Raw genomic sequence first — 13,410 nt, 5'->3', positions numbered from 1 at the left:
AGATAGTCAATTCAAATAAACGAACAATAAAATTAACACTAAGAGACAAGGAATGTATTAGTTGGACGCTCAGTAAAAAGAGATTTTGACATTTTCAGCTTAGCTCTTCACTGGAAAGGAGAAAGGGAAAAGTCCAAAGAAGGAAAAGAAATTACCAGCATCACATATAATACATACACACACATATATATATATATATATAAGATCCAAGGATTGAGGTGTAGGAAGAAAGTTAGCTTCAAGCAATCATCATCATCGTTTAACGTTTTCCATGCTAGCATGGGTTGAACAGTTCATCTGGGTTCTGGGAAGCCAGAAGGCTGCACCAGGCTCCAGTCTGATCTGGCAGTGTTTCTACAGCTGGATGCCCTTTGTAACACCAACCACTCCGTGAGTGTAGTGGGTGCTTTTTACGTGCCAGACTAGGCTGGCAAACGGCCACGATCGGATGGTGCTTTTTATGTGCCACCGGTACGGAGGCCAGTCAAGGTGGCACTGGCAACGGCCACGTTTGGATGGTTTTCTTACGTGCCACCGGCACTGGTATCACAGCTACTATTTCCATTGATGTTGATCGATTTAACAACTTTCAGAGACAATAGTGGTTTGTTGAGATAGAAGGTTGTGGATTTTTTTCATATCAAAGTATGATCAACTGAAAAAGGTTCTTTTTATATTTGGTGCTCAGCATTGCTGGGTATCTGAATGAATCCAGGTAAAAAAGTCACAGGGGTTTGTCCGGGAGGTTGGTGTCTAGATCCCATAAATTAATTGTGACATTTTTTTCTTGTGACCTTATTACCGGCCACCATAAATCAATTGTGACTATTTTCCCTACCCAAAATCGTGACTTTATTATCGGTCACCATACTCTCTCTCTCTTTACTCTACTCTTTTACTTGTTTCAGTCATTTGACTGTGGCCATGCTGGAGCACCGCTTAGGGGTGGCGCTGCCAAATTCCCGTTTGAAATATGTAGTTTTCAAAGTGAAAACTAGTCACTGATCTATAAATTAGAAGATTACTATTTTAAAATCACGTGAGATATTCAGCAACAGTACTTTGTAGTAAAGCTTGTTTGCCAACAGAACAGAACATGGCAGTCCTGGTTTAGGACGAATGTTGCTGTAATTTAGCCCCAGGAGACATCGTCTCCAGTTGGCTATACGATACGATCTGTGTCCTTATATTTTCAAACAAGGGAATCTAGCAACCCCACCCAGCTCAAAAAAATTACTATTACTAATAGCAATTTTCTAATTTATAGATCAGTGACTAGTTATCACTTTGAAAACTATATATTTTGAACTGGAATTTGGCAGCGCCACCTCTAGCCAAACAATTATTCTGTGCTGATGAAGGGAAATAACCTCAAAATTGCAATACACAGATATTGTTTTGAGCTGAATGGAGGGGTGCTAGATTCTCGTTTGAAAGTATAAGGACACAGATCATGTCATATAGCCTGCTGGAGACGCTGTCTCCTGGAGCTAAATTACAGCAACATTCGTCCTAAACCAGGACTGCCATGTTATGTTGGCAAACAATCTTTAATCCAAAGTACTGTTGCTGAATATCTGTTGTGGTGAGATTTAAAAATAGTAATTTTCAAATTGCTGATGTTGTTGGTCTGTCATCTCTCTCTATCCGCTCAGTCGAAGTCGACTCTCGGTCACTCGTTGGATCAGTGTCCTCCAGTCAGTTCTATCCTGGGCTGCTTCCTACAGACTGGCCATATCCATTCCGGTATCACTCCTGTTGGGTCTGTGCAGTCAATCCTAAATTCCGGATTCTTCATGACGACAATGCAGTCTGTCACCAAGCTCTCCTCACACATGAGTTCCTTGCCAAAAGCAACATAGTACCACTTCTACACCTGGCCAATTCACCAGATTTAGCACCTGCAGACTTCCATCTCTTCCCCAAGAAGAAAATGCAGCTCAGAGGTCACCATTTTAACACCGTTGTGAAGATCAAGAGTGAATCACAAATGTTCTTCAACGTCCTTACAGAAAACGACTTCCAGGCCAGATTCCAAAAGTGGTAGGAAAGATGGGACTCGTGAATTGTTGTGGATGGGAACTATTTCAAAGATGATGTTAAAACTTAGGTAAATAATTTATTTTTTCTTAAGTGGCCTGTGTGGTAAGTAGCTTGTTTACCAACCACATGTTTCCGGGTTCAGTCCCACTGCGTGGCATCTTGGGCAAGTGTCTTCTGCTATAGCCCCGAGCCGACCAATGCCTTGTGAGTGGATTTGGTAGACGGAAACTGAAAAGAAGCCCGTCGTATATATGTATATTTATATATATATATATGTATGTGTGTGTTTGTGTGTCTGTGTTTGTCCCCCTAGCATTGCTTGACAACCGATGCTGGTGTGTTTACGTCCCCGTCACTTAGCGGTTTGGCAAAAAGAGACCGATAGAATAAGTACTGGGCTTACAAAGAATAAGTCCCAGGGTCGATTTGCTCGACTAAAGGTGGTGCTCCAGCATGGCCACAGTGAAATGACTGAAACAAGTAAGAGTATAACTATTCTGGGAACTTTTTGATACCACCTCATTATCATCATCGTTTAATGTCCACTTTCCATGCTAGCATGGGTTGGACGATTTTGACTGAGGGCTGGCGAACCAGATGGTTGCACCAGGCTTCAATCTTGATCTGGATGCCCTTCCTAACGCCAACCACTCCGAGAGTGTAGTGGGTGCTTTTTACGTGCCACCAGCACGGGGGCCAGTCAGGCAGTACTGGCAATGACCTCGCTCAAATCTTTTTACATGTGCCAGTGAACCAACGTTGGTAATGGTCACGCTCGAATGGTGCCCTTGTATGGAAGCCAGTTGGCTGCTCTGGCAACGATCACGCTCGGATGGTGCTCTTGGCACCCTACTAGCACAGGTATAAGTGCCAGTGAGGCGACGCTGGTAACGATCATACTCAAATAGCCGCTCTGTCAACGATCACACTCATATGGTGCTCTTTGCGCCCCGCTAGCACAGATGCCAGTCACTGAATTGATTTTGATTTCACTTGCCTCAACAGGTCTTCGCAAGCAGAGTTTAGTGACCAAAGAAGGAAAAGGTATTCATCTACGAAATTACTGTTAACCAGGGCTTCAGGAGATGACACTTGTGTAAGAAGCCATGCAACAGGATTGGACTGGAAACACAAAACTTATAGATCATACAGCTAAAAGAATTTTGCTAAACATTTCATTATAAATTTTACATTTATTTCGTTTTGGGATTTGGTTTGCAAGATTCTTTATATGAGTTCGTGTATTCTGTTGTGTCTGGGGAGAGTAATTTTCTTTTAGTACCTTATTATTTAACACACTCACTGGTAAAATTTCCACTTATATCTTATTTTTATTTTCCTAAAATTTTCGTTGCATCTTGCAACCTTTTCAATAGTCTTCAGATATTTTCAGTGTTGAATTAATTTTAACTCTTTAGTATTTAAACCGGCAATATCCGACCCAAATATTCTACATATTTTATGTTCAAACTGTCTAGATCTGGCCTCTCACCCTTCCCCTACAATGCCATTCTAAAAATAAGCAATCATCAGAATTTTGAAGCAACAAGATAATGTATGATTAATTCAAAACAATGCGAATAAATAAGCATTACATTTGACAAAATAAACTGAATGTTAAAGGGTTAAAAAAACAATTCCAACAGTCCAGAAAATACCACATAACATATATTACAGACATTTTATAAGGGATTTAGAAATGTTAATTTACATTAACCACATGTTATTTGGTCACAAATTATGTAAATGTAATTAACATAACTAAGAGTGATTTCATCATAAATTCAAATAAGATTTTAGAAAAGTTTAACATTTAAAAATTTTATTTTTTATGAATATTTTCAACAAATCATCTCAATGATATATAATAATTTCCACAAATTTTCCCAGTCATAATTAATGAGACATTTGTCTCTGTAATTAATATTAATTACAAACATACCTGTCTTTGAGAGATATTTAAAGATTACAAGATTACAAGACAATCATTGTTTGATGTCCATTCTTCCATGGGTTAGACGGCTTGACAAGAGCTGGCAAGGCCAGGGGGTCACAATAGGTTTCATAGTCTGTTTTCTACAGCTGGATGCCTTTCTTAATGCCAACCACTTTGCAGAGTGTATTGGGCACTTTTTATGTGGTACCATCACCAGTGCCTTTTACGTGGCACCTGCACTAGTGCTTTTTACATGGCACCTACACTGGTAGTCCTTATGCGACAACTTCACGAGTGCTTTTAATCTGGAACCCACACCAGTGCTTTTTATGCGGCACTGCACCGGTGACTATTACATAGCACCATCACCAGTGCACTTTATGTGGCACTAGTGTTTAATATTGTCTTCTTTTCTCTCCAGCTTGTATTCAGCTACAGATTACAAATGTCAAGTGGTTGGAGTTAGGAAGGGCTTCCAACTGTATAACCCATATCAGACACAGGAGCACAACGCAGTCCTTAAACATGTTGGATCTTGTCAAACCAGCCTACCCATGCCAGATTGAAGAGTGGATTTCGTAGACGGAAACTGAAAGAAGCCCGACGTATATGTGTATATATATATGTGTGCGTGTGTGTATGTTTGTCCCATCCAACATCGCTTGACAACCGATGCTGGTGTGTTTATGTCCCCATCACTTAGCGGTTCGGCAAAAGAGACCGATAGAATAAGTACTGGGCTTACAAAAAAATAAGTCCCGGGGTCGAGTTGCCGGATTAAAGGCAGTGCTCCAGCATGGCCGCAGTCAAATGACTGAAACAAGTAAAAGAGTAAGAGTACACTAAATGAACATCATCATCATCATCATGATTCACTGCGAAGCGATTTTTGTTCCAGCGTGTATTTTTTTGTGTTTGGCAAAATGACCACTACTCCTGAAGGACTTCATACATATATCACAATGATAGGGCTTTTCCCCAGTATGTATTCTGAGGTGATCAACAAGATTAGAATTATTAGTGAATGATTTCCCACAAATATCACAGTTGTAGGGCTTCTCCCCCGTGTGGACCCTTCTGTGCCTTATCAAAGCCCCTTTAGTCACAAAAGACTTCTCGCATATTTCACAATTATACGGTCTTTCGCCTGTATGTAGTCTTACGTGATTGACAAGATGTGAAATCTGGACGAAAAATTTCCCACAAATTTCACAGTGATATGGCTTTTCCCCAGTATGTGTCCGTTTATGGTTAACAAGCCTGGATTTAATTGGGAAAGATTTTCCACAGATTTCGCACTGCTCGGGTTTCTCCTCATTGTGGATCTTTTTGTGTCTCGTTAAATCACCGTTATCCACAAAGGATTTTCCGCACATTTCACAATGAAACGGCCTTTCTCCAGAGTGCATTGCTTTATGACGTAAAAGACTGGAATTGAAAGAGAACGATTTGCCACAAACGTCGCAATGGTAGGGTCTTTCCCCAGTGTGAATACGTATGTGAGTGACCAGACTAGATTTCTGACCAAAATATTTCTCACATATTTCACACTGAAATGGCTTCTCCCCCGTATGAATTCGTTTGTGACTTTTCAAATAACTATTAAGGGCAAAAGATTTTCCACATATTTCACACTGAAAAGGTTTACTCCCTGTGTGACTATGCTTATGGATAGCCAGACGATAATTATGAGAGAAAGCTTCCCCACATATTTCACAGGTAAACGGTTTTTCTCCCGTGTGTACTCGCTTATGTTGTGTTAAATTACTGTTTTTCACGAATGATTTCCCGCATATTTCACAGTGGTAAGACTTATTTCCCGTGTGAATAGGTTTACGAAGAGCAAGAGATGTTCGAGAGAGTGATTTAGCAGATATTTCATCGCGGCAAGGTTTCTTTCCAGAGTGTATTTTCTTATGTTCTTTTAAATAACGGACTTTGCCGAATGATTTCCCGCAGATTTCACATCGAACAGTTTTGTCCAATGATTTTTCTTCAGTAGTAAATACTTGCACACCTAAAGTTTTCTCATCACTATTAGAAGTCTCTGCTACTGAATCCAAACTGGTCAAAACAGTCGAGTTGGGAATAACCAAGAGTTTAACGTCCTCCATATCCATTCTATATGTCCTTCTCTGCGATATTTTGAGTCTCTTTTCACTTGCCCACAGTGTACCCCTTGTTGACTATGTCAATGTAGCACATATATTATTGTTGATAAAGGTCCCCCTTTTTTTTAAAGTCTACGTTATGAAATAAGGGACGATCTTGGTTTTAGATTTGCAAGTCAAACTACAAAGGGAAGAAATAATATCAAAGTTATTCAACCAGTATTTAGCCATTGAAGTCCATATTCTCGTTAAGAATTCATGACGCAGCGAAGGTGGGTAATAAAAGGAAATATTTAGTCCTTGAGGTGATGGAAGATCCGAGTCTGGAACATTTAAAGTTGGTTGGAAGGAATCAGAATTAGTTTACCTTTGACATCGCATGCGGTGTAATGGATAATTTTGACCCTCGAAAAATATCATCCAAGTAAACTTAAGTGAAAAGTCACTAACAAACTTTAATACATTTGATATTTAATAATATCAGTTTCCTCTTGCAGCCGCCTCCAACCAACTGTTAATTCTGAAAACATTATCCAAGAAAATATGTATGTGAGAGCCTCTCTGCTGTCGTTAACAAATCTGAAATATTTCAGTTTTCAATACAAAATGATGCCAACATGGAGTTAACGCCCTTACCAATGACCAACTGTTAGTTTTATATTTTATTTAAGGTCCTCTTTTGATTTTGCTGTTTGAATCTTTAGTTTTGTCGTTACTTCCAGACGGTGGGGTGAACGGTACCCTCAGAGCTTCTAGTGCAATCACTTTGAGATTGTAAAATAGTCTATTACTAAATATTTAAAACAATGGAGCCCTTTCGATTTCGTTTCATGAGGGAGGCTTCTCTACCTAAACTATTCAAACATGGGACGTCAATAGGCCGTATGTGTGTGTATGTGAGAGAGAGAGAGAGAGAGAGAGAGATAGAGAGCTGGTAGACAGATAAACATACGGTTAGACAGATAGATAGATGGACAGTTAGATAGATAGAAAGAATAATAGATAGATAGATAGATAGATAGATGGACAGTTAGATAAATAGATAGATAGACAGACAGATAGATAGACAGTTATATAGATTGATAGGCAGTTAGATAGATAGATAGATAGATAGATAGATAGATAGATAGATAGATAGATAGATAGATAGATAGATAGATAGATAGACAGATGAGTGGGTAGGTCGGTCAGTATTTCCAAAATTTCAATTTGGATCTTTCCGGCAGATTTTTAAAATAAGAAATTATTTAAAAAATCTGCCGGTCAAAGCAAATTTATTTATGCGCGTTTGTTGCAGTCTAATGTCGCTCAAACGCTCAGATACCCACCAGAATGCAAGAGGACCGCTGGAAGTTCAGGATACATTTCAAGAAAGTGTTTTTATTTATATATGGGGTGGGAGAAAAGGGTTTCTGTTATCTTCAGAAATGTAAACAAAGCGACTTACGGTACTATACCGAAGGATCGCCCATTATTTTCTATAGTTAATGTACGCTGAAAGCTTATCTATAAAATATTAAAAATGTTTCTGTATGTATTATATTACGTTAGGGACTTTTAACTTATGTCACCGGTATGATTTATGCGAGGGTAAAAATTGTCCACTACACCGCGCACTTAGTCTATTTATAATTACTTGAGCGAATGTAATTATCTCGTTGTAAGGTAAACATTAGTATTTTCCGATAACATCGAACCACCTCAGGTGTTTCAAACTAGTAGGCTTCGTCTAGTGATGCTTAGATATTTAATTCTGTTGCCAACTTTCGCTGCATCTTGAATTGTTTACGAGAATATGGACTTCAATGGCCAAAGAATGGGTGAATACCTTTGATAATTCTTCCCTTTGTAGATGACGAGCAAATCTGAAGCCTCAGTCATTTCAAATGCCACTGTAATGGTGAACAATTGTGATTTCATATTACCACACGGGATCGCTATATTTTTTAGACTCTAAAGCATATACGAAAACCTAACAAGGTTATGATAACGTAGATTTAAAAAAAAAAGGTATTTTGTCTACAATAATATATATATACAATAATAAATCTCTGAGCGAGATATAAATATATGCAAACTTACTTGGAGAAGAAGAAAACAACGCGTGGCGTTCAGTCATATAATAACAACTTAATAAATAAAACATGCATACATACATACATATATGTACATACCTACATCTATATGTATATATACATGCATATATGAGTACAGGACACCACAAATAAACGTAGAACACAACGAGAAACGAAACATAAAATCAAACAAGGAAACGGACATTTTTTGACAACGGAAAAACAGAGTACAGGACAAACAATACAAGGAATATTCCCCTTCATCGGCTGCCCCTGGTTCGACTCAGTGCGTGTTTCGAAGGTATATATATATATATATATATATATATATATATATATATATATATATATATATATGCTACATGGACACATGTCGACAGTGAGTATACTAGGGGTAAGTAAAAACAGTATACAAATTACTTATTTTACCCACTTGTTGAAAAAGACTGACAATATCTGAGAAAATAATGGAACTGTAATGAATTTGAACAGTACCCTTGGAATGAATATGGAGGACGTTAAACCCTTGGCCATTCCCAACTCCACTGTTTTTATTAATTTGCATACAGTAACAGAGACTTGTGATAGTAATGAGAGAATTTTCGGTTTTGAAATGCACGGTGAAGAAAAATCATTGGACAAAAATGTTTGCTGTGAAATCTGCGGGAAATCGTTTGGCAAAGCCCGTTATTTAAAAGAACACGAGAAAGTGCACACTGGGGAAAAACCGTATCTTTGTGAATTATGCGGAATATCGTTCTCTCGGACATCTCATCTTGCTCTTCATAAACGTATCCACACGGGAAAGAAACCTTACCGCTGTGAAATTTGCGGGAAATCTTTTATAAAAAACAGTAATTTAACACAACATAAGCGAGTACACACGGGGGAAAAACCGTTTCCGTGTGAAATTTGCGGTAAATCGTTCTCTTACAATTACCATCTTGTTATTCATAAACGTATTCACTCTGGAAGTAAACCATTCCACTGTGAAATATGCGGGAGATCATTCGCTCTTAGTAGTTATTTAAAAAGTCACAGGAGAATTCACACGGGGGAAAAGCCATTTCAGTGTGAAGTATGTGAAAAAAGTTTCAGTCAGAAATCGAGCCTGGTTGGTCACATACGGACTCACACTGGAGAAACGCCATACCACTGCGAAATCTGTGGTAAATCTTTCTCTCTCAAATCCAGGCTTGTACATCATGAAACAACACACCATAACAAAGGTGATTCGACAAAGGAAAAGACACATCATTGTGAAATCTGTGGTAAATGGTTCGCTTTAAGTTCTAGTCTTTTACGCCATAAAGCAAGACACATCGGAGAACGAAATTTCCACTGTGAAATATGCGGAAAATCTTTTGTGGATAAAGGTGATTTAACAAGACACAAAAAGATCCACAATGCAGAGAAACCTGTGCATTGTGAGCTATGTGGAAAATCGTTCTTATTTAAATCCAGGCTTGTTAATCATAAAAGGACCCATACGGGGGAAAAGCCCTATCACTGTGAAATTTGTGGTAAATCGTTCAGTAATAATACTAATCTGGCCAGTCACGTAAGGGTACACACGGGGGAGAGACCGTATCGTTGTGAAGTGTGCGGGAAGTGTTTTGTAACGAAAGGCGATTTAACCAGGCATGAACGGATTCATACGGGTGAGAAACCTTACAGCTGTGACATCTGTGGGAAATCCTTCCGAAGTAGTGGTCATTTTGCTAGACACAGAAAAATACACACCAGAGGAAAATCGCTCCACAGTAAATCATAATGATGATGATGATCTTCATTTAGTGTCAATGTGTCTTAAAAACTAGTTTTATAGAAACTCCTTTCAAAATTCCTATTTTCTTTTTAACACATTAACTTCTGTAGGTTGAACTACATATTACGTTAGTGAAAGAAACCTAGCTGTTTCTTGCAATACATACCAATACATACATCTAAAGCAGGGGTTCTTAACCATTTCCTATCTATGAACCCTTTTGATTGCTTTTTATATTATGGTGGATCCCAATAACCATTTGATGTTTAAAAACTAGTCTTATAGAAGCCCCTTTCAAAATTCCTATTTTGTTTTTAACACCCACTACACTCTCGGAGTGGTCGGCGTTAGGAAGGGCATCCAGCTGTAGAAACTCTGCCAGATCAAGATTGGAGCCTAGTGCAGCCATCTGGTTCGCCAGTCCTCAGTCAAAATCGTCCAATCCATGCTAGCATGGAAAGCGGACGTTAAACGATAATGATGACATTAACTTCTGTAGGTTGAACTACATATTACATTAGTGAAAGAAACCCAGCTGTTTCTTGCAATACATACCAATACATACATCTAAAGCAGGGGTTCTCAACTATTTCTTATCTATGAACCACTTTGATTGCTATTTTATTGTGGTGGACCCACATAACCATTCAATATTTAACCCTTTCGTTACTGTATTTATTTTGAGATGCTCTGTGTTTCTTTCAATTACTTTAAATATAACAAAGAATTTAGTAAAATAATTTAGTTATCATTAAGCTAGTGTTAGGAACATAAATTGTGACTAAGGTTTGGTGGAAGATTTTAATTCAAAACTTATGAAAACAAGACACTTGTACTCAGAGCCATGCCGGTTTCAGCCGGATTGGTAATGAAAGGGTTAAATCTGGCATGAGTTAAATGGTTTTGCAGGATCTGACATGTTTGAGGACTGCATTGTGCTCCTGTGTTTGATGTGGGTTATACAGTTGGATGCCCTTCCTAACACCAACCATTTGACATTTGTAATCTGTAGCTGAATACAAGTTGGAGGGAAAAGAAGACAATATTAAACACTGGTGCCACATAAAATGCACTGGTGATGGTGCCATGTAAAAACTACAGCTAATGGTGCTATGTAAAAATCGCTGGTGCAGTGCTGCATAAAAAGCACTGATGTGGGTGCCAGATTAAAAGCACTGGTGCAGGGGTCACATAAGGACCACCAGTGTAGGTGCCATGTAAAAAGCACTAGTGCTGGTGCCACATAAAAAGTGCCCAGTACATCAACCACTTCACATAATCTGCAGCTGAATTTGAACTGGAGAGAAAAGATAAAAATGATTAAGCACTGGTGCCATGTAAGAGGCACTGGTGCCATGTAAGAGGCACTGGTGCCACACAACATGTACTGGTGCTATATAAAAAGCACTGGTGTTGGTTCCATTGAAAAGGTCTGCAGTACACTTTGCGAAGTGGTTGGCATTAGGAAGGGCATCCAGCTGTAGAAATCAATCCAAAATTAGACAATGGAACCTTGTGTGGCCTATGACCTTACTAGTTCCTGTCAAACCATTTGACCCATGCCAGCATGGAAAAATGGGCATCAAACAATGACGATCAAGATACATCTTGTAATCTATAAGTATCTCTTGAAAATAGGTTTGTTTGTAATTAAAGTTAATTACAGAGACATATTCTTGTTAATTATGACTAGAAAAATTTGTGGAAATTAGTATATCATTTGAGATGATTTGTTGAAAATATTCTTTAAAAAAATTTTTTTAATATGAAATTCATGTAAAAATCTTATCACTTGAATTTATGGCAAAATAACTCCTCGTTATGTAAATTAAATTTGCATAATTTATGACCAAATAACCTGTGGTTAATATAAATTATGTAAATTAAATTTGCATAATTTATGACCAAATAGCTTGTGGTTAATATAAATTATGTAAATTAAATTTGCATAATTTATGACCAAATAACTTGTGGTTAATATAAATTATGTAAATTAAATTTGCATAATTTATGACCAAATAGCTTGTGGTTAATATAAATTATGTAAATTAAATTTGCATAATTTATGACCAAATAGCTTGTGGTTAATATAAATTATATAAATTAAATTTGCATAATTTATGACCAAATAACTTGTTAATATAAATTAATATTTAATTTTATAAATCTTTTATAAAATGGAAATTAAAGTTAAATGTCTGCAATATTTGTTATATGGTATTTTCTGGAGTGTTGAAATTGTTTGTTTTTTTGTATATTAATTCAATACTGGAAGCATTTTCCCAATGTAAAATTTATATTGAAATGTTTAACCTATTTTGTTGCAACACAAAATTAAACATGACCATGCTGTACTTAGTTTTATTGCTTAGTTAATTAATTAGTCACTACATGTAATGAATTAACTACCCCTATCCTATTTATGTACCTAATTTATTTACCTGTATTTATATTAAGATTGTATTAATACCGATATATGGCACCCAACACCAATAGTGGTAACAATAATTAACCAGTGTGGTAAGTAGCTTGTTTACCAACCACATGGTTCCGGGTTCAGTCCCACTGCGTGGCACCTGGGCAAGTGTCTTCTACTATAGCCTCGGGCTGACCAAAGCTTTGTGAGTAGATTTATCAGATGGAAACTGAAAGAAGCCCGTCGTGTGTTTGTCCCCCTAGCATTGCTTGACAACCGATGCTGGTGTGTTTATGTCCCCGTCACTTAGCGGTTCGGCAAAAGAGACCAATAGAATAAGTACCGGGCTTACAAAGAATAAGTCCCGGAGTCGATTTGCTTGACTAAAGGTGGTGCTCCAGCATGGCCGCAGTCAAATGACTGAAACAAGTAAAAGAGTAGAGCATGAGGACCAGTGTTTTCACTTGCAAGACAGTGTGCCTGGGAAAATTATGACATTGTTGGAGAGAAGTGTGTTTGCATGGATGATGGTTCTCTTGCAGTTAGTGGCTGCACAGAAGGAGGCTTGGAAATGCCACTATGAAAGGCTACTAAATGTAGAGAGCACATGGGAGTAGGAGAGTTTGCCTACCGTGGATCTAACTGAGGGACCAACAATCTGAATAAACAGTAGTATGAAAGATAAAGCCATGAGGACCATGAAAGCCCCTGGCCCCCTCAGGAATCACTACTGAGATGCTTAAGATATCTGGTTGTGCAGGTTGTGGCCTAATCACCCATATAGTTAACCAGGTTGTACATGAGGGAGTCATACCCAGTGACTGATGTAGCAGCACCACAGTCAACTGGTACAAAGGTAAAGGTGATGCCTTAAACAGAAATAATTACAGAGGTATCAAATTGTTGGATCAGGTGATGAAAGTTACAAAGAGGGTCATAGCCCAACTAATTAGAACGTGAGTTAGTCGAGATGAGATGCAGAGGAACCATGGTGTGGTAAACTTTCAGACCCTGTTCTAGATTGCGAATCCTCTGTACCCCAGGATGGTTCAGCTCTTCCC

At 38.1% G+C, this 13,410-nt stretch overlaps 2 protein-coding genes across 3 annotated transcripts; one reads left to right on the top strand and one right to left on the bottom strand.

Moving 5' to 3' along the window:
• Positions 1-4,767: 4,767 nt before the first annotated feature.
• LOC115226330 (zinc finger protein OZF-like) lies at positions 4,768-6,134 on the bottom strand. Of its 2 annotated transcripts, XM_036515054.1 has the most exons (2): positions 5,593-6,134; positions 4,768-5,424 (listed from the first exon to the last, which is right to left on the bottom strand). In XM_036515054.1, the coding sequence occupies exons 1-2, from the start codon at positions 6,097-6,099 to the stop codon at positions 4,852-4,854; spliced, it is 1,080 nt and encodes a 359-aa protein (XP_036370947.1). In that variant the 5' UTR covers positions 6,100-6,134; the 3' UTR covers positions 4,768-4,851. The 2 variants fall into 2 exon arrangements, with proteins under 2 accessions (XP_036370947.1, XP_029653188.1); XM_029797328.2 differs by having other exon boundaries at positions 4,768-6,134.
• A 2,366-nt stretch (positions 6,135-8,500) lies between these two features.
• LOC115226329 (zinc finger protein OZF-like) lies at positions 8,501-10,275 on the top strand. Its single transcript, XM_029797327.2, has one exon. It carries the CDS (start codon positions 8,644-8,646, stop codon positions 9,937-9,939), a length of 1,296 nt encoding a protein of 431 aa, XP_029653187.1. The 5' UTR covers positions 8,501-8,643; the 3' UTR covers positions 9,940-10,275.
• Positions 10,276-13,410: the final 3,135 nt, after the last annotated feature.

Source organism: Octopus sinensis, linkage group LG30 (assembly GCF_006345805.1).
Source record: "Octopus sinensis linkage group LG30, ASM634580v1, whole genome shotgun sequence".
Classification (NCBI taxonomy): domain Eukaryota; kingdom Metazoa; phylum Mollusca; class Cephalopoda; order Octopoda; family Octopodidae; genus Octopus; species Octopus sinensis.
Note: the sequence above shows the minus strand (reverse complement) of the source record. Positions and strands in the feature narration are given on the sequence as shown.